The 25,250-nt window shown below is 41.0% G+C and overlaps 1 protein-coding gene across 6 annotated transcripts in view; it reads right to left on the bottom strand.

The window, feature by feature from the left end:
• The window catches only part of LOC109034133 (uncharacterized), a 70,035-nt gene extending 47,528 nt beyond the window's left edge, over window positions 1–22,507 (bottom strand). For 2 of the 6 annotated variants that reach the window (XM_019047107.2, XM_019047108.2), the window contains exons 1-3: window positions 21,992–22,507; window positions 6,708–10,354; window positions 4,774–4,806 (exon numbers count right to left, since the gene is read on the bottom strand). In XM_019047107.2, coding sequence (XP_018902652.2) covers window positions 4,774–4,806; window positions 6,708–10,354; window positions 21,992–22,099 — 3,788 coding nt within the window. In that variant the 5' untranslated portion in view covers window positions 22,100–22,507. The remainder of the gene's footprint in view (window positions 1–4,773; window positions 4,807–6,707; window positions 10,355–21,991) is intronic. The other 4 variants (XM_019047104.2, XM_019047105.2, XM_019047106.2 and 1 more) reach the window with 3 other exon arrangements.
• Between the last annotated feature and the right edge of the window lie 2,743 nt (window positions 22,508–25,250).

The raw sequence follows: 25,250 nt of genomic DNA, 5'->3' as shown, positions 1-25,250 counted from the left end.
TCTCATGCGGTTTCATCTTGAAGGAACGTTCGAAGAAATGAATGGGGAAGAGAATCCCCCGCCTTCACTGACCAACTCAACGCCGATGCAGTTGTGCGACATCATGCGCGCTTTCTGCCTCGCACATACATACAAATGTCTATCATATAAATAAACTATTAAACGACATCATAAGTTTACGTGATATATGCCATATCGGGTGAGGATGTTGGAGTTGGAACTGATCTGGCTATATTGAACGAAGTAATCTGAAAAATGCCCCATGCCATCGAGATTAGCTATAGCCACTTCCGGTCAAGCCAGAATATCTCCTCTCCATGGAAGGGGCATCCAAACTCTCTCAATCCGGAAATCAGTTGCAATTCCTGACGCTTCTCCTACTTTCGGTTATCACCGATAAAACACTATAGCATATACTTTTTAAAGCACTAGATCAATACTTTCCCAAAAAAATCCATGAATAAATTTAACGAAAAGGGGACTATCGGAATGCGGTCACATCCTCACCGATCATAGATTCTGGCTGAAAATGAAAAAATATTTTCACTATTAACCTTAAACTGGAATTCCTAGACGGCGCTCACTCCTTTTCGAGGCGCGCAGCACACCCGATCCGAAATGCGAAAACAGCGGAGGCTATTTTGGTTGGGCGCGGTAAACAAACGCGAGGCGCGCAGAGGTTATAAAATGTATCGACGCGAAAAACACGGGCTCACGGCGCGAAAAAAAACACTCGGAGAACGTAAGAGCATGCACAAGGACCGGTTGAGCACTGATGATTGTTGGCGGCGGCGGTGTTGCTCTCCTACATCGCGCGTCGTCGCGCCCGCATCCAGCGCCGAGACAACCGGTCAGACACATGGAGGTATGACCTCAGTCATCGTCTCCTTCCTCCTTTTCCTCCACTTCTTCACCTCTCCTTTTTCACCTCTCCCCCGCCCCCGCAGAGCCCTCCGCTCCTTGCATTAATGGCACTCAGACTTTGCACCTGGATCAATGCCTCTTCATCCAGATGCAGAGCATTTTTCCACCCAGCCTATGCACTGCCCTGCTAAGGAAGAACGCCGTATGAACATTCGAGAGTTGCCAAATTTTCCTTGACAAAACATGTATCTTTGACGACATTCATGCACATTTTTCTTTGAAATTTTCAGATGTATTAGATTGAATTGCGTACGAAATTATCTGAAAATTTTAGAAAAAAATATTCAAAATTATTTTCCCTCAAGGAGTCTGCAGTGTTGCAAACAGAGATACGTGGTTTCCCACTTTGGCCATGGAAATTTGGACTTCGCAAGGAGATAAGAAGTAGCTCAATTGATCCGAGATTGAAGCATCCAAGCTAGGAAGAAATAAATCCCAAATCCCCAGATTTGTGGAGGAGGATTCCTTAGATTTGCCTTACGTTTGGTGAATTTACTCAGAGTAACATTATTCGCTACCATACTACCATACTATCTGTTGGTGATTACCATACTTGTATCGCTGTATCTCGAACCTTTTTTTTTTTTTTTTTCTCTCTTTTTTTTGGTGCGGTTCCCAATATGGTTGACTAAGAAAAGGAGCCTGGAGCCATTCGCAACGGCGCAACGTTAAATCATTCATCCATGATGCTGTAATCGTTGGTAAATACCGTGCTTGACCAAGAAAGAGGGAGCCTCGGCGGACAGTGGATCGAGCCAATAGGAGAGGTCGGACAGAATGTGGAATCTTTAATCGCTTATAACTTCGATTAGACAAAACTTTGAGGTTCTCAAAGTGGTTTCATTGGTTTCCTCGTAAAATTTTCTTCAAGAGCACCTCTTAAAATTTAAAAAGTGACGAAATAAACATCAAAAGTTGCAGTTTTAGTCAAGAATGTCATGTCAGACCTCTTCTAATTGACTCGATCCACTGTGCGGCGGAGCCGGAGAGAGGAGAGGATCAAAATACCGAAATCCCACGGATGTGTTGACGAACACTCAATGAGCATGCGTCATTTTTTTCTTGGAAGAAAAAAGTGGAGAAATTATCATCGAGTGTTGAGTCTCTGTCTCTTGCCCAGTTCATTTTTATCCATTTAAAGGCCTTTTCTTGTGTATCAAGTGGCAGAGTTGCATAAATTAAACCAGAAAGTTCAAGATCAGGATTTTGGACTATAAAAAGTTGATAAGAACATCAAACTGAACTTAAGAACATAACATGACACTGAACATAAGAACTTTGTCTACCCCTTCGCCTGATATTTCAATCATTAAAAATGGTGATCCTATTGAAATGCCGTCTCTAGCACAGAGATAATGAAGCTGATAGTTTGCCTGCAATTCGTGAGATAGGCAAAAGTGGACTCAAAGGAGTCGAAATAGTTGTATCAAGATTCCGTGAACTGCGGTGCGCGGGTAACGACCCCTAAAAACTGTTAGTCGCTCAAATACTCTCTGTAGCTCAACATTTTTTGAATTATGCTTTGTTAAATTGAGGAAGTAAAACCTTTTAAGATATCGCAAAGCACATAAATCTTTTTAAAATATTAAGATAGTCAACAAAATGAGCCTCTATTTATTCGATCCACAGTCGTATATCCAATTCTTTTAAAGTACATCTTCTTGTTCTTGGAATCTGTTTTGAAGTTCTTACTTAGAGAGTGGGTGTCGGGTGAGGAAAAATTTTCCGAAAAGGAGATGTGCCGACATGAAGAAAAATCGAAAGATGTGAACCTTTCTACCGACAGAACACAAGAAAAATCCAACGAATTGCGAGTTTACATAAATCCATGGGTGTTTTGCCAGAATACTATGAGAACCTGCTTGGTTTTAAGGGAAAAGTTTTGACAGCAGAATTTCCGGAAAAACAGTTTAATCCGATGCACGGCCATACACTCATAATGGATGTTGCGCCCTAACTTCAGTAGCTTCAAGCAAACTCCCAAAAATAACGGCTTATGTCACGACTCATAAATTTCCGAGCATATACGAAATTTTATCCACGGGGAGGCTACCCACGTTCAGTTTTCGAAGTTGCCGCGTGGTTAGGGAAATGTTTGATTTAATTTCTGGAGTTCCTCGACGGTAACGAACATCCGAACACTAATAAAAGAGGGAGGGGGAACTGCGGCATGACCATATGTGAAACTTAAAAAGACGATTTACAGCCAGAATTTTTCCAGTGGTTTGGTAATAAGAAGATGACGAGAAAATAGTTTAACAGTAGCCTGGTGGGAATAGTGAATGAATAAATAGTTATACAAATATTAGATCACAACTTGGATCGTTTCAAGTAAGGATGGAATGAAATAAAAAAGGGGAGGGGCGAGTGATAGATAGAGCAGCTTGAATGAACCCTTAGAAAAGACACGAATAAAGATTCACTGCTATGTTCCTCAAACTTTAAAACGAAAGAGGGTACGAATCTGAAAAACTTTAAAATCAATTGAAAATTGATTGGTTTACGTTAGAATCAACTGTCTTTGAAAAAGCCCAATGGAAGTTTTATAATTTATAATGAGCAGATGAGCAAACACAGCGGCGTTTGAAAATTCAGCCATTTAGCACGTCTAGTTTGCAGTGACATATCACTTTCGACCTGATCATTTTTTCAGTTTTATTTTTTTTTGTTCGCAGATAAGGTAATTTGATCAAGAATCATGAATAAATCCTGCGTGGAATATAGAGAATTGCCCGACGAACGATTCAGAAGAACTCAAAGGAATTTTTTTTTTTGAGATGTGAAGCTTTGCATTTATTCGTCAATTTTCTTAATGACTTGATGGTTCTAAATGGTGATTTGATAGGGGATGATACGATTAGTGATGAAATTTTAAGTAATTTGCTAAGCGCTCATGTCAAAGCAAAGAACAAGAATCGGAAAACTAACCGGCAAATTTCATATATAAACTGTTCTCACGGTCGCTTTTAGGCAATTAGCACGTCAAAGTTGAGGGTGCAGCAATCTATAGATAAGTATAACCGGACCAAATTTTGCGATTTCTGGTTCATTTTAAAAACAGCATATACACCATCATATTCCTTATGCAGATAGGTGTTTTTATGTGCGAGTCAGAAATTGTAGTTCCTTATCGCAAAATGCAGTCCAACTGATATGATACAAAATATTTATTCAACAAACAGAAAGACTAAAAAACCGTTATGAGAAATTCAACTGTTTTACAACAAATATCCATAATTCCTTCCTCTTCAGTTATTGGCTCATTTCATCGAGCTTAAGTCGCTTACTTCAGCGGAAGTCCATGGAATCATTTCTGTAAAGAGTTTTGATTTCGACAGCCGCTCATTCAACGATTGATTATAAAAAATCAAGATATCTTCTTAAATGTTCACGCCCATGTTTAAAAATTTCACGAATATTAGTGCAGTTTTTAAAGAACATTTCACCAAAAAATAGATGTCAAGTCCTTGCCATGATGATAATTGACGATTCGATCTATCACACCCAACTAATCCACCGACTCTGGATGGACCTGATATTTCGCACTTTAGGTATTACCATTCAATCAAAGAGCCGGCGCCGATTGTTATTCATTCAATCAGAGAGCAAATTGGATATAGCTCTTATTCCTTTCAGCATCTATGGGACAAAACCAAGATAATATGGAAAAAAGAAATAGGAAAAAAAAAACAAATCCATCGGAAATTGAAATTAACTCCATATTTTACTACATTCTTCATACGAAACCATTTTTCGAGATGAATGTCTTCATTTACGCGAATCGCTGTCTTGTGCACACGAAAACCAAGATAAATGAAAAATAAGAGGAAGGGTGTAAACATTTCTTACCTCCAGGGTGCCGGGTCCATTCTTGATTTGCTTCTGGAAAAGAGAGGAAAAAGAAAGAAACGGAGCGTTTAGAAAATAGAAACAGAGAACCGCGAGCAGATATTGACGGTGTCGCGACAGCTATTTTGGCGCAAAACAATTGAAGCTAGGAAGCCGTTAAACTCCGCGAACCTATAAAAACTCCATAAATTAGAGCCTTTTGACTGGACGGCGATGCACTTCGGAGAAAATATTGGAGTCAAAATTCAAACAAAACATAACTGTTTGGCGCGAGGAGTAGGTATGCAAACTAAAAATGATTTAAAAAACTATAAACTCGGATAAAACTGTAAAATTCAACTACTTAATAATATAAGCGTGGAGAATTGGTGCATATTAAATTTTAGGAAGAGGCAACTCGCCTCTGTCGGAAACAACTTGAGAAAGAATCGGCCGAAGCACCGATGAAAGGGAGGGAAAGAAGAAGAAAAGAGGCAGAATCCGTAAAACAGAAGCAAAACGAATGTGGGCAGAGAGCTGAGACAAAATTAGAAATAGGTTCGCCTTCTGCCAACTTTGAAGACTAAAAATGTTTTTCCCATGTATTTCTGTCTAATATCTTGTGTGTTTTTGATTATTTTTACGTTTATTACTCCTATTTTTTTCTTCTTATTTTTTCTCACGATACCTCTTTGAATCCTTTTCCGTACTTTAATTATTTCTGACGAGATTAAAAATCCTATCAATTTTTTCACCAGAATAATGAAAATACTTGTAAATGTCAGGGCTATAGTCGTGTTTCAAGGGCTGTGCTTGATAGAGAATCGCCATTGTAGCTTGACTTTGATACTTGTTTTCACTTGACAGGTCGAAAACTGATTCAGATGAGAGCAATAAATTTCATTTGACTCGCTGAAGAAAATTGATACACCTAATGCGCTCGAATATTTCACTCTGAAATGTAATCAAGTAAATGATTCCCTTTTTTCAATACTGAAATAGGAGTCTAGATGCTGTAAATTGCACAGTGATGTATTCTTCAATTTCTGCTTCCCTCGAATCCATCTCCTTTTAAATAGCTGATATTTACTCTAGTTAAATGCATTAACCTTGTAAGGGATAAAGAATGCCAGTAATTACTGGATTCCGAATTATACATCGATGGCCAAAGTGCGAAACCACGTATCTCTTCTGCGAATTTTAAAAATTTCGGTTTCAATTTCATTTTATGAAAATGGATCCCTCGGAGGATTTTGTCACTTTTGAGGCCTTTGGGACACCGTTAATACCTTTAAATTTTTCCATTGTGAGTCCTCAGGGACCCAAATTTCAAAGCCCTGCATGGTGAGCCCTGCATCACCCGTAGCATAATACCTTCGCATCACCAGTGGCACCCGTGTGTTAATCTCCACTCATATTGTTTCTCACTCGTCCCGAGCAGTTCGCCTTCAATATCTCGATAGGCAACTTGACCTGCTCAGGAGCAGTAATAGTTGCTCCAGCATTTCGGCCACGCTTCCTCAGTTTATTAATAGCAGTAGCGGTTCAATCATGATACTTCCCAATATTACCTATTTGTGACACTTCTGCAAATTTTACTTTATAGTCTTCGATGGAACCCTCATCATTTTTAAGACCCCAGGAACTCCGTAGGTCTCTCTGTACATTCTGAATTCGAGGCTTTACGCGCCCTTTCAGATTTCCTTGATACTATTTAAGAACTTTGGGGTCTTAAAATATTAAAGAGAACTATAAAATCATACACATAAGGAGAAATAAGTAATAATCTATGGAGGAACATTACCCTTTCGGAACACCGCGGTAGAGTTTTGGGAGGCGGTCCCCTCCTAGCTTCCCTTGCTAGTCCGCTCCTCAGGTTTTTTTTTTTTTTTTTTTTTTTTTTTTTGTAGAAGTATTCAAAGTATTAAAAGTAAAATATTGAAATTGAAACTTACTCGTTGACAGTTGGTTTGATGGGAGGCCGATGGCTTGTCGCTGGAATGGGGGGCAGCGCTCTTTCAGGTTGATATGGCGTCGTTTCAACGATGTTGAACTTTGCATCCTCGAGATCCGTGGTTGGAAAAGGGGGCACTTTTTCAGGTTGATGTGGTGGTGGTTTTTCAAGGCTATTGAATTTGGTCTCCTTGGGAAGGTTTGGGATTACGGGTGGGGGCAATACATCCTCAGTTTGATATGATTGTTCTTTTTCAGGACTTTTGAACGCCGTATCTTGAATGTTTGTCAGTGTTCGGGTCGCAGGCTTCAATTGAGCTGATCTTTCGGGACTGAATCGGTTCGGCTTTTCGGGGCTAGTGCGAATTGTTTGGCTCGGAGCGACTCGTTTGGTTTTTTCAGGGCTGCGTGATCTTTTAGATTCTTCCACCGTTTGAGGTGGGTTGGAAAAAACATGCTGGAAATGCCTTGTTATGTCGTGCTGATCTGCAGTCATAAAGTTCTCATAGAACTGATTCTCTTTATAAACCGATCTTTCAGCGATAGAGCTTTGTTCAATCGAGCTATTTTCCCTATATAATTGTTCCGTTGTGAAATTTGACTTTCTACTTTGGGATTGAGCGTAAAAGTCTCTCTCATCGGACACGAATTGTTTCTCTGTCCTTACTTGTTCTAAATTTTTGTAATTTTGTTGAGAAATATTTGCTTCGCTCTTCAGCTGCGATTTCTCAAAGTTGACATTTTTCACTGATTGCGTTTTCTCTGCAGCAGTGGTGTACCTTGCCCCGTCGTTGCAAATTTTACTCAAGTTGTATTTGATTTCATTGAAGCAGACATCATCCTGACTATCGTTCGATATTGATTGAGATTGATTTCCGACTTTCATCGGTGAATATTGAGGGTCAACCCGTCGAGCATTTGAGTTTTCTTGATTAAATTGTTTCGGAGTTCCAGTCTGAGAACCGACTTGCGATTGATATTTTGAATAACCCTCCGAACTAACCGAAGTATCAAAACGATTGATGTAAACATCAAAATTCGTTGATTCTAGATTTGTCTCCTCTGCAGAGTTTGTACTTTGATGGCCGGCATGCTGGTTTTTCTGACTTTCCTCAAATAAATAACTTTGCAAATTTGAATGCAATTTACTATCATCCGTTTTGCTCTCACTCAGATTGATTCTGCGGTTATTCAAAATGATAGCGGCTCCGTCACTTCTTTTTTCATCAGAGAACTTCGTGACGTTCGATTTAATGTTCTTTGAGGAAACATTTTCTTTCGTGATATCTCGATACTCCATTGAGGATCCGCTAACGGATTTTTCGGTTCTATATTCTTGCTCGCTTTTACTCTGAGGGATCGCATCTCCATACGAATATCCTGTTACCGATGTTTCATTACTATCGATATGATCTTCGCTTTGATTCAGCTCAGAGGACGAATTAGGGTCGGAGGTGACCGGAGTGGCAGAGAACTCCCACCTCTGCGTGGCTCGGTTGAATATCTTGCCACCTCTGACGGGCTGAAACACCTCCTCCACATCGGTGGATTTCTTCATTCCACCAAAACCCTCCCCGTGGCCATCGGAGAGATTATCGTAAGGAGAGAAACAGTCTTCTCTCGAGGCCTCACCCACCTGGTATTCCTCCGAGGTTTCCACAACTTCTCTACTATACTCTTTGGTATTTCCTGCGCTCGACTCAACAGGGAACGGGAACACTCTCGGTTTGTGACTCGTCGTGGTCGTCGAGTAGAACGTGTTGTTGGTGGATTTCCCAGACTCTTTGGTATCGCCCGACGCCACGTCCTCGTGGAAGAAAGGAATGCTCGAGTTACAACGAACGTACCTCGCTGATTTAGTTTGAGCTTGAGTTCTAGAGTCCCGCTTCAGCGTCTGGCAGTTCCGAGTGTCGAGTATCTTTCCTCCGTCGTCGGTGCCTTCGCAATAGCTCGACGCTCGCCAGCTCCGGTCGTTGCTTTTGCTCTCTTCGTTCAGCTGGGGGTTGGACGAGCGGAAGAAGGACTTGCTCAGCGGAGCGAAGGTTTCGCCCTCGTGGAAGGTGCGGCGTTTGTCGTTGAAGAACTGGGAGTAGGGGTCGGTGAGTCGGGTGCGGGACTCGTGTCGGGGCGGAATGGGCTCCGGGTGCATGGCCCCGGCGTCGGGGGTCGACGACAGGCTCGGGGCTTGCGACCCCGAGGGCTCCGAGATGCTCCGCTGGATCCGCTCGCCCGAGCGGAGTTTGAAGTTCTCGTAGTAGTTACTCAGCTTCGGCTGGAAGTCTTTCGGCTGCTTCAGCTTCGGGTACGTCGAGCGCGGCAGGAAGCTCCGCAGGTCCGCTACCGAGATAGGAGTCCCCGATTGCTCCGTCCTCGAGATCGGAGCCCCTGATTGCTCCGTCCGCGAGATCGGAGTCCCCAATTGCTCCGATCTCGATTGCTCCGTTCTCGATTGCTCCGTTCTCGATTGCTCCGTTCTCGATTGCTCCGTTCTCGATTGCTCCGTTCTCGATTGCTCCGTCCTCGATTGCTCTGTCCTCGATTGCTCTGTCCTCGAGATCGGAGCCCCCGATTGCTCCATTCTCGAGATCGGAGTCCCCAATTGCTCCGTCCTCGAGCCCTGCGCTGCTGGAGCGATAACTTGGCTCTTGGCTACCCTTGTCTCTGCGCTCTGGACCTTCGAGCATTTTTCGTAGCTCGCCGTCGACTTTCGGAAACTCGAGCTCGCTACAGTTCTGCCACTTTCGAGCTCCACGGCTTGGAAATTTTGGGACTTGGAATTTTGATACTGTGTGGCATTTTCAACGATGGTATTTTCTGGTTTTGAGCGATTGTTGGTCTGATGGTTTTCTTGGGCGGGAGCTTGGTCCGGAAGTCTGTTTGAGTTGCGCCAAGGGGCTGTGGATTCCTGCGCGCGTTGTGAGTCGGTGTTATTTCGTGACACTCGGTTTTCTGAGTTTATGTCCGAACTTGCTGAGTAAGTTTGGTGGTGGTGAGCTTGCTGCTCTGATTTCTCCACGGTTGAATAAGTTTGGGTGGCGCCATTACTTCCTCTCTCATCGTTTGCTTTCCTCTCGGACGTGTACCTCCTCGGTGGAATATTTGGAATTACTTGAGAATTTTGGGTTTTGGACAATTGACTTTCAGAGGTGTAGTAGCTACTGTTACTTTCCGCCGCATGGCTCGTCCTCTCATTTTCTATAATGTGTGAACTCGTCTTTGATTCTAAATTTTGACGATTATTGACTTTGTTACACTGTCCGTCTCGGGAGTAAGACTCCCTCTGAGTTTGCCTCCCACTTTGCTGCTCATAATTCTCTTGTTGGACGTAATTCGATTGAACGTGTTGGTTTTCGCTACGGAATGCTTTTTCGGATGTACAGACCTCCTCACTGATATCCTCAAATACGTGACTGGATCGAGGGCTTTGGTATTTTGGGGGTTTACTGATTTTTTGAAGTTGACTGTTTCTGCTGTCCTCTCCGCTAGCGGGTGTAGAGGATTTTAATATAAGGAGCTCTAAACATTTTGATGGTTGAAGTATGAGTTGGGTAGCCTCATGTTCCGCCAAGAGAGCACTGTCCCTTTCGTTTATTTGCAAAACTCTATCTCCGGGTTGAAGATATTGTGAAGCCAAGGTCCCTGATTTCACCTGAAACAAATCCATTTAAAAGGATGAATTTTCACCTAAACCACGAACTCAAGTAGCATGGTGCAAAGGAAATATTAAAATCAGATTTCGATTTAATTCAATAAAGTTGCGTTTTTTTTACCATGAAATTGCGATCTTTTCACATCATCCCGTGAATAAAAACCGATTTTAAACAATGATGAGTTCCATGTGTCAGCCAATATGCAATGGAATGATAAAATACAATGTATTTCAATTTTATTGCAATAAACTTCAATAAAAAGTGGCCCTTCCACCAGTAAATAGGCAACATACACTCTGGCGCAGTAGCAATAATTTCATCATGTAATCGCAATTCATTGTGATCTGCCTTAATGGGGAAACTGTATCATTTATGGGCTCTGACATTGTTTTAAAAGTCTTTTATTTTGTCTCACACCCTTTTAAACCGCACAGTTCCAACGCTGGCGGCGCATGCAACGTCGTTTAGAGGGAAAAAGAGGCATTAAATGTATTTTTTATATTCATCTGTTTAAGTATATTTAAGTGCTGAACTCTGTTAGTACATCACTCTGAATGCCCACTCTGGTTGGCTCCTTCATTTGAAAGCACATGCAAAATACGTGAACGTGATGAGACTAACAATAAGCCTGACCAAAGTTATGTGATTGATTACTTGATAAATTCATTTTTTAAGGAAGATTTTTCTCACAGAAATTATGTTTTTGAATAAAAACTGATTGAAAGATGGGCCGTGGCCAAGTCTTTCAAACCTAGAGCCTGTAAAAATTGCTAAAATTTGAGAGTTAATAAATTTTAAAAAGAGTTGTTAAAATTTTAAAATGCATATACTACTAAATTAGCAGTTGGTCATATAAATAAAAATAATAATTATTATTATATACCTAATATTAAATATTTTTATTAAATTATTATTATTTTTTCGTATCTAAGAATCGATTGGTCGTTTGATTCCCTTTCAGCTCAGTCTTATCCTATCCATTCCATCGATAAGGACAGAATTTCAATCATCAACCCATCGGATGGCAAAGTCACGTTTTTTTACTCATTCATTCTTTAAAAGAAAAAAAAAAGGAAAAAACTTTGGTAGTTCCAAAAATGAAGATTTCAACAACTATCAACTTTCAAAGATTGAAATAATCTACTCTTATTTTTCCTGTAAATTTTGAGAAAAAAACCCTAATTTCTCTTCAAAGTAACCATTAGTTAAAAAAAATCCTCTTTATTTTTAAAGTCACTCGTGACGATAAGATCCGCATTTAACTTTTCTTGGTATCAGAATATCCATTCTTGCGACTCATTGACAAATCGAATTCTGCTCTGATGTTATAAATGCACGTCATATAAGAGAACGATCTGGCGTCTCGGGAAAATCTACAATGTTAAGTTGCATACTCCTAGAGAGAGATATCCGGGAAAAGTCGAGTCTCGGAGGAAATGGGGAGGCGTGCCAATTTTGGCGTCGAGACAACTAATTAGATAGGGTGGAAATTAAATTTTCAGGGAAATAGAAACCTCAGAAAAGATGTGGTCAACTGAGGGATAGGACAGCGGCCAACTTGATTGGAGTACCTATGCTGCCTGCATTAGCTGCACGGTATGAAGGTCAAGACATGTGGACTGAATCGGAAACTTGCATTCACTGTTGCCGAACATAGGTAGAAAAAATACCCAAACTGATGCAGCCAAATTCGACAGCCAGCCTCTAGTTGTCGGATTTTTCATTAAAGATCGACAATTAATTCATTTTAACCAAATCTAGGAAAAGAGTTGCAACATTTGTTCCGGCAAAGGGCATAAAAACAGCGCAGCCATTGATTTATTCTGAATGTAAACTGTTGGAAATTATCGGGTCACATCCTCTGTAAGTCAGGGTCGGATTAGCAGTCAGGAGCCCGGAATGCTAGCGGGTAAAGGATCCGCCAGAATCCGCCCGTTTCGGGTTGCATACTCCGAAAAGTGAAGGCGGTCTAAGTTTTCAAGAGAACAAAGCGTCCAAAATGCTCTCACTTTGGAGCTCTATATCATAAACTTTAACGGCCCCATGTCCTTTCAGGACTTCAAATCCCACTTTCAGGACCTCTAAAACCCATCAGAATCTCGAAGACCTCTGAGGAGCCCCAATAGATTTGATCAATCAACTCTTAGAGACAAAAAACTGAAAAAAATGCCACAGCAAACCGCCAGCCCAGCCAATCCGGCCCTGCTTGAAGTAGTTATAAAGTTTGAGACGACAAAAAATCTAAAAGTTGAAAACGACAATTTAGTTGTGGAATTCAAACCTTACCGTATCGAGTTATTTAACCAGCTGAGTAGAATTTTAGTGAAGTTTGCATTTGTCGGGATGTTTTGTAACGTTTCCTCCACTCTATAATTTATGATAACTAACTTCAGCTTTTTAACTTTCTTTTAACTCCGGCTGTCTTGAATAAATAACTTTTTAGCTATCAGCAGAGCAGGTGCTTTTTACAGTGACATCATAGAGGTAGGCATTGAAACGTCCCTTATCTTAATACCAGCCTTAAACTATTGGTGCTCAAATAGGTTTGCTTATTGACGCCTTATCTGCAAACTTTCAGCATAAAACTACCTCTCCTTGAGACGCGCAACTGATCCACCATCAATCAAACAAATCTAGAGATGAGGATGCGACTTGTCAACAGTGTTAGCGCCACTGAACTTAAATTTACCGCTTCCAAGCTTAAAATTTGGCACCGAATTGGCCCGTTGCCCTTTTTCACTTAGCGAGTTCTGCTAGGTTTTGCTCCCGTTCTGAGACACAAAGCTACGGAGGCAGTGTTGCCAAAATGTGCTAGGGTAAGCGTGTCACCTAACTTTTTTCCAGTTTTTTGGAGCTTTGAAGGCCCAGCTCGAACCAGTGCTGATTTAGGCAATGTCTCTCTTATAATATAACCGCCTCTTTCCTCTCTCTCAACCCTAGTCAAGTTTCTTGATAAAAATATCACAAGAAACTTTTCTTTCTCAGCTTTTTTTTCCCTAAGAAGGAAATGGGAGTCAAAAACGTAACTTATGTCCAAGATAAAATTTTAGCGAATGAAGGTGATTGAGGAAGTGCAGAAATTTGAGGTCTATTCTTTTGCATACTTTACTCGGAGCAAGTTACCTTCAAAGGCTTTAATTTTTTTGGGTAGAAAAAAAGTCACTTATTCGGTCACTTCAATGGTGGAAACCGTTACTTATGAGGATTGAAGATAATAGTTGCGTTTACTTAAATGATGCATATGATGTGATCACGAGTCTGTAATTTCTGCTAGCATCTGCAAACTGATATTTTCAAGTGTTTTTGGAAACTTTTCCCTTAAGTAAAAGTGATTGTATTATTGAATTTTATTTTTACTTCACGTTGTCACTTTGGCAAACATAATTAATTACATAGTTATATTTTTAGACGATTTACACGTCATTTTCCTCCCTCGAGTTTGCGGATTAAAGATCGTGGGAGTATACTGGAGGTGTAGATCTTTGAACCAGGAAGTTATGAATGACTACGAATCACATGAGCACCTCTGAACTCAACATTTCTATCTCTTAAAATTGAGGTACAGACGTTATTAGGTAAGTAGTCAATTTTATTGGTACCTATTCTTGATGTGTTGAAATCAATCCATAAGCTAATTTCAGACTTTGATTAAAAACTCGCTGATGAAAAAAACTGAAGGTTACCACTTTCTTTCGACTTCGAAATGACAGAGATTTCCCTGCTGCTCTTCTAAATTGCCATGAGGTCGTCATAGAAGAATTAATTTTAAACCCTAGCCGTAGTAAAGGTATAGCACTGCAAAGTAATAGTAAAAACGTTCAACCGTAACGACATAGAATGTGTGGACATTTCCGAATAGATGACCCCGCAGCACAGCATCAATATTAAATTGGTTCACATGTACATAGACTGGCTTCTAGTAAGGAGTATCATGTATACTGCACGGAAAAAAGTGTTGGGAGTTACGCCCTAAAATGGTGGTGGCACCCCAATTTGTTGGATAATATGGGCATTCCCAGTAAATTGTGGTAAATAGTACTGCAAGCCAAATTGGGATAGTACCGCAACATTTAAGTTAGCACCCTAATTTATTGGGGTACTACCAAAATTAATTATCCATATCCATTAATTATCCATATCCTCCAAGAGCCCCGTGCTCCTATTTTTCGTGAGAAGAATGCTTTTTTTCAGGTATAGGAAAAGCTCATAATTCATCACTGAAATGCCCTAACTTTTCCCTGTTTTCTATAGAATTTCCATTCCCTGAGTTATTCCGATTCTCCAGGTTCTCCCGGGAGTGGCAGCCTCGCAGAATTCTGTAAGAAAATGTTCTTGTTTCCAGGAATCATAGAGCAAAAGTAACAAAAGTAGCTCGATGGCGGCGTTACTTTTTATGATTTTGGCGTCTGTGAATTTTATGGTAAACATGGATTCTGACAGTCTGCCAATCGGGAGAATCGGGCGAGAGAAATAGATCTACTTTTCAAACGGCGGAAAGTTACAACGTTACTGGCACACACCCCGTTACAGTTAGGTACTTCCGATAAAAGCGACTACTTCCGCCTCGTTTGCTGACAGATGTTGTATGATCCGGGCATCCGAGAGACGCCAAGCCGGAGCAACGAGACGGGTTGGGTGCGTTGTGGTGCAACTAACTAATTTTACACATCTGCTTTTAGCAGACAGACAGGCTTCTCAAACGTCAACAGGTCAATGCCTTGCTTTTGTCTCTATTTTGTGATCACTGAAGAATATGTAAGAGAGAAAAGGGCTAAGAGCCATTTGCTGCGATGTTTCACAAGTCCACACTCCGTAGTCCCCCGGAGAAAAGAAGAAGAAAAAGAAGAAGAAGAAAAAGAAGAAGAAGAAACAAATTATTTTTCTTCCTCTGACTATGAGAAATTTGCAACTTCCTTGGTGCTCATAATTTGTGCTGCTCTGCCAAATCTCAGTAAGAGCTTTGTGGATTATATTTCTATTCATTGCACCTGTTAAGCAAATCGAAGTTGGTTTTACGAAGCAGGTGAGATAAATTCCGAAAGTAAAGAGGCACTTTGGAATAATTCACACTACCCGCACAGTTTTTCAATATTAAATACCTTGTAGATGCGTGTTTTGTTTAAAATTAACCAACGCGAGATGAAAACGATACGTTCTTGCGCAGGGAAGACTCAAAACTTTCCATTGTGCACAACTTTTTCAGCTGAAATTTAAGTATCATTAATGTCGCAACTTTTTCAGGTTTTCGAGAAAAGGGTGGCAAATGCAATAGATAGCGGGAGATAATGCTGTCTCATAAAATAATGTTGAGTTACTGATGTTTTACCAGAAAAGACATGTATTTTGCCCTAACTGCTTTCTCATAACTCTCGTTTATTATAGATGTCGCAGGCAATCATAGCAATTGCCGGCAATTTGCAAGCTGCACTAGTAATACACAGAAAAGCATAAAGATCAGAAATTCAGAAACAAGCTTAAGAATGCATTCAATTGGAAGAGTTTCTTTTTTCTCCGTGAATACATCACAGTGAATGACAGTCAGGAGAACAAGTGGCGGAATTCATGACCATAGTTGAGTTTGGGTCTGATAGGCAACTAAACTAACTGCCCGACAAGGCGTTGAGTATCACGAGAAAATGAAGTTGACGAATTATCGTTCATATTATTTTGTTTTCATTTTTAATCACTTGCTTATTTACAATCCTCCTATAAAAATAACCCATTTGCTATATACAATCTAGCTGGAGCGCACTTCAGCTATGCATTCACGACTCCAAAAATATCAAAGGAAATCGACAAGGCCAGCGTGCATGGACCATGGAGGCTATTTCCATTTAAATCTTCCGTCACATTCTTACGGCGCAATGATACAACTATATGAACTCTCCAGAAAGCGTGAGGTATCACGCCGCATTTGAAGGCGTTTTCAAATCAGCCAAGTTCCGATATCCGAATAATCGCTTTGCATAGTTCATATTATTTTGTTTTCATTTTTAACCACTTATTTATTTTTAATTCTGAGCACCGTGTATCTCAAATTATAGCCTTTAGGTGAATTTTTTTGGGAAAAGCCAAATTTCAGTCTGTCAAATCATTGAAGAATCTTTGTGCCAAAAATCAACTCCAAAATCTCAAAATAAAGTCAAAAGTGACGTTTCCGATTAACCATCGAATCGCTACATTGAAATTTGCTGCGAAATGGAAACAGTACTTTTTACTTTTTTTTTAAGATTTTGGAGGATGATTTTCGGCACAAAGATTCTTCGATGATTTAACGGACTGAAATTTAGATTTTCTCAAAATAATTCACCTGAAGGTTAAAATTTGAGATGTTTCGATCGTACCCAGATTGCATTGCGCAAAAGCTGAAGATCCACCTTAACCATAAACACAGAAATGTTTAACTATGCTGTGCAGATGTATTTGATAGAGGTGGCTTTTAGTCATGGGCTCGTAGCAGCATCTGAAATGGAGTGCATTGCAGTGGCGTGGCGCGAATTGCGATATATCGATTGTTATGCCATTTAAACCTATGGTAAAGAATCGATTATTAAGGTGTTCGCTGCGAACACCCTGTTTATCGATTCTTTTCTATAGGTTTAAATGGCTTAACAATCGATATATCGCAATTCAAGCCACGCCACTGGTGCATTGTGACTGGAGGCGCGGGACGTGGACGTTGCTTCTTTCGAGTCCGAACTCCGAGTCCGAGTCACAGATCAGTGGCGTGGCGTGAATTGCGATATATCGATTGTTATGCCATTTAAACCTATGGTAAAGAATCGATTTTTGAGGTGTTCGCTGCGAACACCCTGTTTATCGATCCTTTTCCATAGATTTAAATGGCATAACAATCGATATATCGCAATTCACGCCACGCCACTGTCACAGATCACAGATGCGCGCGAATAAGGTCAGCGAAAAATGACTCAGCGACAGCACTCGAATCGGGAGCCTTGTTCCGCAGCCCGTCTGCCCGCCGCGCGCCGGACTGACCGCTCCAACGATTGTTTCATCATTTACGGATGCAAATCTGACGAGGATATCCACAGATTAAAACAGCTGCTCATCGCAAGCTACATGCGTTGTAATACAAATCCAGCTGTAGAGCTTTCGGGAGCAGGATCTACCTTCAAGAGCTTCAGGAAAATAAAGAGCTTTCTCGAAAAAGTTAGGGATTGATGGTTTTATACATTCTTATGGAAGTGAATACATTTTGAAAGAAATGAAAAAAGAAAAAAAAAATATTCAAAATTGAGAAAATAATTCCTCAACGACGAAGGACCGTCCGCAGGGTCCTCGGCGGGAGGAGATTCAAGGAGTGCCTAACATATTATGTATAATAAACGATGGGGGAGATGGGTTTAGTCGAACCTGACGTCAGGCTAAAATTGGCGTGAAGCCCAAATTTTTATGAACAAACTGATCGAAATTGGGGTGTAGTGCCGATTTTTTAACCTTTTCAGACATGTACTAATGACATGGGAGAGAGGGGTTGAAAAATAATCAGAGGTTAATGTGAGAGGACCTATGATTAGGATTGTGTTCCTTCTGTCACACCGAGGAAAGTTGGATTTTATCAACGAAGTGAATCGTTTCCTTCACAGGTTCTAGTTCGATGGTGAAAGTGCAGAAGTGCGCATCTCGAAAAACACGATTTTCCAGGAGAGTAAAAAAAAAAACTGTCTACATTCCTCTTTATTGTTAGTAGAAGGGTGATAATTCTTGAGGATAGCACGAATAAATGATTTTTCAGACTCCATCAGCATTTTTAATAATTTCTCGAACCGTTAGAAAATACGGCAGAAATGCCGAGATTTGCGTTTTCGGCACTAAGAATTGACTTCTCATCAAGAGATACGTATTTTGCAATTAGTGTTTTAAACATGTTGTTGGACTGACATACAAAAAAATTTAGAACGTAAACCAATGTTCTTTGGGCATTTTTTAAAAATCACGGCGAAGACTCCAAAATTGTGGACATTCCTGGTCAACATCGTTGTACAGAGTACAGGGACACTCGGTCAACATCGTTGTACAGAGTTCAGGGCCACTCAGATACGATACTAAAGAGCGCCTTCAATCCACTGCATAATCTTAATCCGAATTTCTGATACCACTATTCGTGCGTCACGACAGTCTTTTTGCATAGCCGTCTAATTGAAGGCAAATCATATGCCGAGGCGACAAGGTACGAATTTAGGCAAAGTGATACGTGCCTCTTAAGAACAACAACATGCGGGGGTGCCCCCGATGGCATTATCCAAGATGTCCAACCCCCAGCAGGGGCCAGGGACCAATTTTCTCCTCAGTAAAGTATAAATCTGCCAAAGAAATGATTATCTTTGTTGTGATGAATGCACTTTTTAACGAGAGTTTGAAAAATATTTGCACATTAAGCTTAGGAGAGAATGTGGGGAACCTATAAACTATTGGAGGAGAAAATGTGTTAAAAAAATGGGAGACTATAATTATCACAAAACTGTAGTCACAAATTATGGTAAAATACTAAGTTAGAGGAAGGCTGAAGCTGAAAGGCGACTAGGCTGTTGAGCGGTGCTGTGTGCCAATGAGAACAAAACTCCTGAATATTCGCAAGCTGCAACACAACATACACGGCACATTCGCGGAGGTGCCAGCTTCAGATTGGACGTACAACATGGTACAACAACGTACATCGCCAAACGAATCCGTGAAAAAACTAAATCTTAGAAGTCTAAGAGTCAGCACATTTTCTTTCGAGAGATGTCACATATAAACAGCTAGGTAAAATCGGAAAGGACAGAGGAAACAAAAGTTAAAGTTTTACCATTTCTATGGTTATAGCTTCCAATCTTAGACCTACGCGGTAAGGAGAATAATCAACTGGAACAGCAATTCTTTTTAATTAGGTTTGTGTACTTTAATGTTTTGATACAAAATAGATCATCGGCCTCTGAAGATGACTAAATTGTCAAATAAGTTTGTACATACTCGGTTTTATTCAAAGTACAATGAGACAGGAAACTTGATAAAACTTTTGTTTGGTGATTTATCTGATCAAAATAATTGAAGAATTTGGATGTTTGCGAGGTGAAGAACACCAACTGATGACAGATCATTCAAAAATGCAAGGGCAGCAGTCTGTCCTCCCTCCCAATACCCTCCTATCACCCTCTCAATCACACATCAATACGAAAAATAACTGATTACCTACCACTTTCTCCCACTTATTTTCTCAAAACGAGGATCATTCACATTGAAGCGATTTTTGTCGTTTTTTCCTTGGGTGTCCCTCATGCACTTTTTAAGTCTGAGGGAAATCATCATCATCGAAATGATATAGTTCATATTAAAGATTAGGAAGGTCTATATACCCTCGAGTGAAAATCAAAATTGATGACATTCTGGAGAAGTTAGAATCGAAAATAAAATCAAAGTGACATACCATGGAACTAACGAATATCGATGTGATTTGGTTGACTTTGGAATGAGACCGGTAGACGCTTTACACGGGAAACAAAATGTGAAAAAAAAATGAATTTATATACCGTTGATGATGGTACGTCAGAGAACAATGTCTCCAGTAGTACGATATTAAACAATGCACTCTCCGTTCCATCAAAATTTACGAAGAGAACAATGCATGGCATTGAACGAAATGTTAGAGAGGGGGATCTTGAACATTAATGTAATTTTTTGGTGAAGAAGTATGAATATACATTGATTTTATTCTGATATCAATGGTCATTGACATGAAGAGGTCAAGAAGGTTCTTAATGTAGAGGTGTCGACGTCATTCGATCATTTTTCGAAAGCTCATTTAACGTGCATCAGGAGCATCAGGGCATCGTAAAAGGAAGTGGAACTCGTAAACCTATTTGTTTCATGGTAAGTTAAACCTACACGTATTTGAAAAAAAATCTTAAAATGCTGCTCCTGGTCAGGAGCCATGCTTACGTCAATTGAAAATTAAAAATAATTCCTTTTTATTTCTTAATTTTTCTTGTCCACGCAACGATTAGTTTGTGGGATATCGGACATCGCACATTCAGCGTCTGTCCTGTTAGCGGCTGAGTATGGGATAGATTTTACTGATGTAGACGATTTACCAGTATTGATGCAAGAGAAAAGGAAAAAAAAAACTTTATGGGCCCGAAACGAGAATACAAAAACAACTTAAAATGGGACTAAGGCCGCAAAAATTAAAACAAAAAATAACGGGACATTTCGCGATGTCACACCTGTCACACACGCATTTTTAACCGGCAAAAAAAAAAAAGAAAGAAAAGGAAAATAAACAAACCGAGCCTCTCACCGCTATCATTGTGAGTCTCGGTTTGTTTCTTCTCAATTTTCCTTTTTTCTTTTTTTTTTTATTGGCCGGTTGAAAATGCGAGTGTGACACCCCGAAACGTCCCGGGGTTTTTATTTTATGTTTTTATGTTTGCGGCCTTAGTCCCATCTTAATTTATTTTTGGATTACTGATTTAAGTAAAGATTCGACTGATACCCATCAGTGGAGATTTAACGAATGCTTACAATCGAGACTATCATAATGGGCTTGTGAACAAAGTATGAGGTAAAGCAATACGCAGCATGTTTTCTTTTCAAAATTTCACTACAAAAACGAAGCACATGATGAGAAGTCTGAAAATCAACTCCTAAACAAGCTACCTACAAATGTTTACAAGGAACATTGGTTCAATGATAAAAATACAAATGACGTCATTTGTACATCTACCTTCCATTCTGTGTCAAAAATCTGTTTTCATCAGGAGTTGACTGCCGAACTTTCTGTTGTAGGAACAAATTTCTACCTATGATTTCAAGAAGAAAACACGTGACATTTTTCTGTAATTCAGACCTCGTCTGGTGGCCCATTCTTATTACATCATTCCCAGCTCGTCATTTTCAGGAGGGTTGATGAGACTGTCTCGCTCATGCACGGAGAAAAAAACTTCGTGCATGGGACCTGAAGTTAAGGTCATATGGATCTCTGAAGTCCTCTGATCACGAATCCGAAAACTTGAGGTCGAGCTGCCGAAGTTCGGGTCAGACATCGAGGCACTTCAGTATGTACCGGAGTACTTCACATGTGTGACCCGAACCCTTCGGTATATATCGAAGTACTTCAGATGTCTGACTCGAACTTCGGCAGCTGGACCTTAAGTTTATAGATACGTGATCCGAAAACTTCAGAGATCCATATGACCTCAACTCCGGGTCCCACGCACGAAGTTTTTTCTCCATGTGGGGAAAAAAAGGCAAGCTTCTGCGGGCTGATGGTTGAAATTGATCAACAGAGCGACAGACAAAGAAGATTGGACGTATTTATGCTAAAAGGAACTATGCCTCATGCAAACCCTTTGCACAAAGTACCTTTTAGCATAAATCCGTCAATATATAGGGAGTATGGAACGATCCTATTGGTTAATTTGGGTGGTTCTTATAGACTAAGGGAGCAAAAGATGGACTAACTATCTCGTCTCTCGTGAGTTTCCGTTAGTTAGTCTATGACCTACCTCCTTTGTCCATCGCAACCACTCTCTTCCACCAACAGGATCCCTCCATATAATTTTTGTATTTTTTGTCTATAGCTTTGTCTATCAATTTCAAGAACTAGCCCGCTGATGGAGGAGGAAAACTAAGCTCACCACATGTATAGTCAACGGCACGCTTCTGTCCTTCCCTCCGACGACTTCGAAGCCCCACGGGAAGGCCGGATCACTCTTCTGAAGAAGAATGCTGAGCAGCTTGTTCATGATCCCGGTCCAGGATGATCCTCCTACAGGAATGCACAAAACATGTCAAATTCCAATTTTCCGGGGTATTCCGCGCGCGGGGCTAGAATCACTTGGCGGGGGGAGGAAGGGGGGAGGAGCAGGGGTCGGGGGCCACGCTAACGACGTCACGTGACGTGAGAAGGGTTTGGAAACACCGCCACCGCCGCGAAATCGCGAAAATCCGCGAAACTTCACCCGCGTCGCGTAACCAGGCGAAACTACGCGAATTTCCAGCTACCGGTCGACTGGGCGCAATCAGGAGGCATCAGAGGTGCATCGCCGCGGGGCAAAGGGCAAAGGTCGCCGCCGGAAAGAGTCGGATGAGATAAAAACCCCGGAATTGAAAAGGCGACAATATCAACTGACTCCGGGCGATTGTCCTAATTTAAATAACAGACCTCCCCTCGGCTTGACAAACTGCCAGCCAGGCCGCTCCCCCCGGGCCCCGCTCGCCGCTCCTTCGCTCGGATGCACTGAATCAAAGTCTATGACAAAGCAGATCCCACTGTCAAAGCTTGTCTATCATCTTTTCGCCAATTATTTCGCACTCCCTTCCGGCCCCCCCGGCCCATCGTCCGAGAGCCAGATTGTCTCTGCATATCAGTCACCCGAAAATTAGCCCGATGACGTCATTTCGTGTAAAATTAGGCGCGCAGTGCATTATATTTACACGCGTGAGTTAAGACGCGCTTCGAGTGCATTCATCCGTCGAGAGCTTAATTGGTGCACACGAAGGGCATTATGTCTTCCTTCCCAACGAGGACGCCACTAATCAAGGCTCCCTCATGCCGCACCATCTTTTCTCATAAGTAGCACATATTACAATTGTATGGATTGCTGTTGTGCCGGAGTGTTGTTTATGTTGTCTATTCACTGATTGAAGGGGTTCCTTTTGTTGGAATTTATTCCAATCAAACTGAAAATGAGTTGCAATATCTTTGCATCGCAAATTGCATACCTTTCTCGCGTATGAGACGCCTTCTAAAGACCACTTAAAATCGGAATTCATTGACCAAATGATGTAAATATTTCAATTTTATTCTTGCAAAATCTCTTCTCAATGTGTGAGGTCTATTTGTGGGAACAGCAGCTGGTGGATGGTACCCAAAAGCGCAAAATTCTATGAATGCAAACCCCAAAAATGAGAAACGCATAGTCCATTAGCGCAAAGGGAGAGTGTCAAGATTATTACCTCAAAAGCGCAAATCCTCCTGAACAGGGTCGGACTGGCTTGCATCTAAGGGCGTGGACCCTTGGCTGGTTAAAGGGGCGTGGTGTGATAATTCCTGGTAGGGCATTCCCTACGTGGAGGGGGGCTCAGAAAATTTTGGCAAAGCAGCAGAAGTTCGTGCTGAGTAAAAATTGCAAAATTGAACGTATTGAAGTAGCCGACAGACTTCTGAAATTAGAGAATACAAAAAATTAAAACCACTAGACGCATCCAAGCACCATTGTTTCCAAAAGAACCGAGCTAGTGCTGCGGTTTACACGAGCTTAAGACGTAGGTCTGCAATTAAAGCCTTCCTAAAAAAGAATCAGACAAGAACCTGAAAAAAGAAGAAAAAACGAGTGTCAAAACAGCCGAAGGCAGGAAAGACGTATTCGGGTCTCTTTTTTAACTTTTCTCCCGAATCGAAGCGACACCTCATTGACAGCATGTAGCAGAGCATTGAGAGCTCACGCTTCGCGTCATCGCGCCTTCAATTTTTCAGATGCAGCACGGACGTCCATCAAGTACGAATAGTTGTATCTCTGCGCCGTCGTGAACGCGCATCCTTTCCCTAGCTTTATTTCCATATTGTGTTTGTTTCCGTTTGTCTTATTCGTGATTGTGCTTCAAGCACTACGTGAGTAACACAGCCGAAGGTAGGAGAGATGTGTTCGGGCCTCTTTTTTAACTTTTCTCTCGAATCTGAACGACATCTCATTGACAGCATATAGCAGAGCATCGAGAGCTCACGCTTCGCGTCATCGCGCCTTCAATTTTTCAGATGCAGCACGGACGTCCATCAAGTACGAATAGTTGTATCTCTGCGCCGTCGTGAACGCGCATCCTTTCCCTAGCTTTATTTCCATACTGTGTTTGTTTCCGTTTGTCTTATTCGTGATGGTGCTTCAAACTAGTAGCATAGAGCAGAGCATTGCGAGTTCACGACTCACGCAATCGCGTCTTATATTTTTCGTAAGAAATATTGAAATGTGGACATCCATCTTGCGCGAATAGTTGTATCGCGTTTGCACTTTAGATGTCTCTTATTTTTGAATTTAGAGATAAATTAAGGTTAAATTTGCCCAAGATATGCTATGGCATGTCTAAATCAATTGTCATTTTGAAAAGGAAGAAATATGTTTAAAGGTCTCTCAGGAGGTCTAGAAAGGGTGCGCACGTCTAAAAATCAAACCGACCATCGCTTCTAAGGGAGTTAGGTACACATAGCAAATGAAGGACGGGGATGATAGAGCGCCTGTAAGTCACCAAAATGGTGAAAATTTTACAGAAAAGTGTTCACAATTCAGAAAGTAGTTCTTGGACCCTTGTTCACCACTTTCATGCGTAAAAGCACCTTTCTTTTCTTCTAACTCTCTCTTCTTCCGTTTATTTAAGAAAATTTCCACATATATTTTCGGTCGTTATTTTTTTTCTCCTCTTATATTTTGCTATCTGTCAGAGGGGCGCGTTTTCGGCGCGCCAAGGGGGCGTTTCTGCCAATGGCAGATCGGCTTTATGGCCAGTCCGAGCCTGCCCCTGAATAAAGGAAACTTAAGAAGGAACGTATAATGATTTTTGTTAACGCTTTGACTGATATGTAATGCGGGGAACTTTAAGCCGGCTTCAAGGATTGCTCTTTAAAAAATTTCGTAGTTAAACGTTAAAACTGTTTTTCCAAAAGAGGGAAAAAATCCAAGCAAAATATGACTCGTTACCACAGATTAAAGGAAACTACAAATCTTGCTTTGATACCTACTTTTTGTGCGATTTTGAGGACCGGCAAAGTTGTAATACATTTAAACAATCAATGTATTTTTCGGAAAATTGCAAATGTCCTGATGAACACCATCTGTTCACTCCATCAGCAGAGGCGACGCTGACATTAAATTGAGGTGAAAGAGAAGTAAGCAAAACGCCCTC

The sequence above is a fragment of the Bemisia tabaci genome, chromosome 3, assembly GCF_918797505.1.
Source record: "Bemisia tabaci chromosome 3, PGI_BMITA_v3".
Taxonomy (NCBI): domain Eukaryota; kingdom Metazoa; phylum Arthropoda; class Insecta; order Hemiptera; family Aleyrodidae; genus Bemisia; species Bemisia tabaci.
This window is presented reverse-complemented; position numbering and strand designations above follow the sequence as displayed.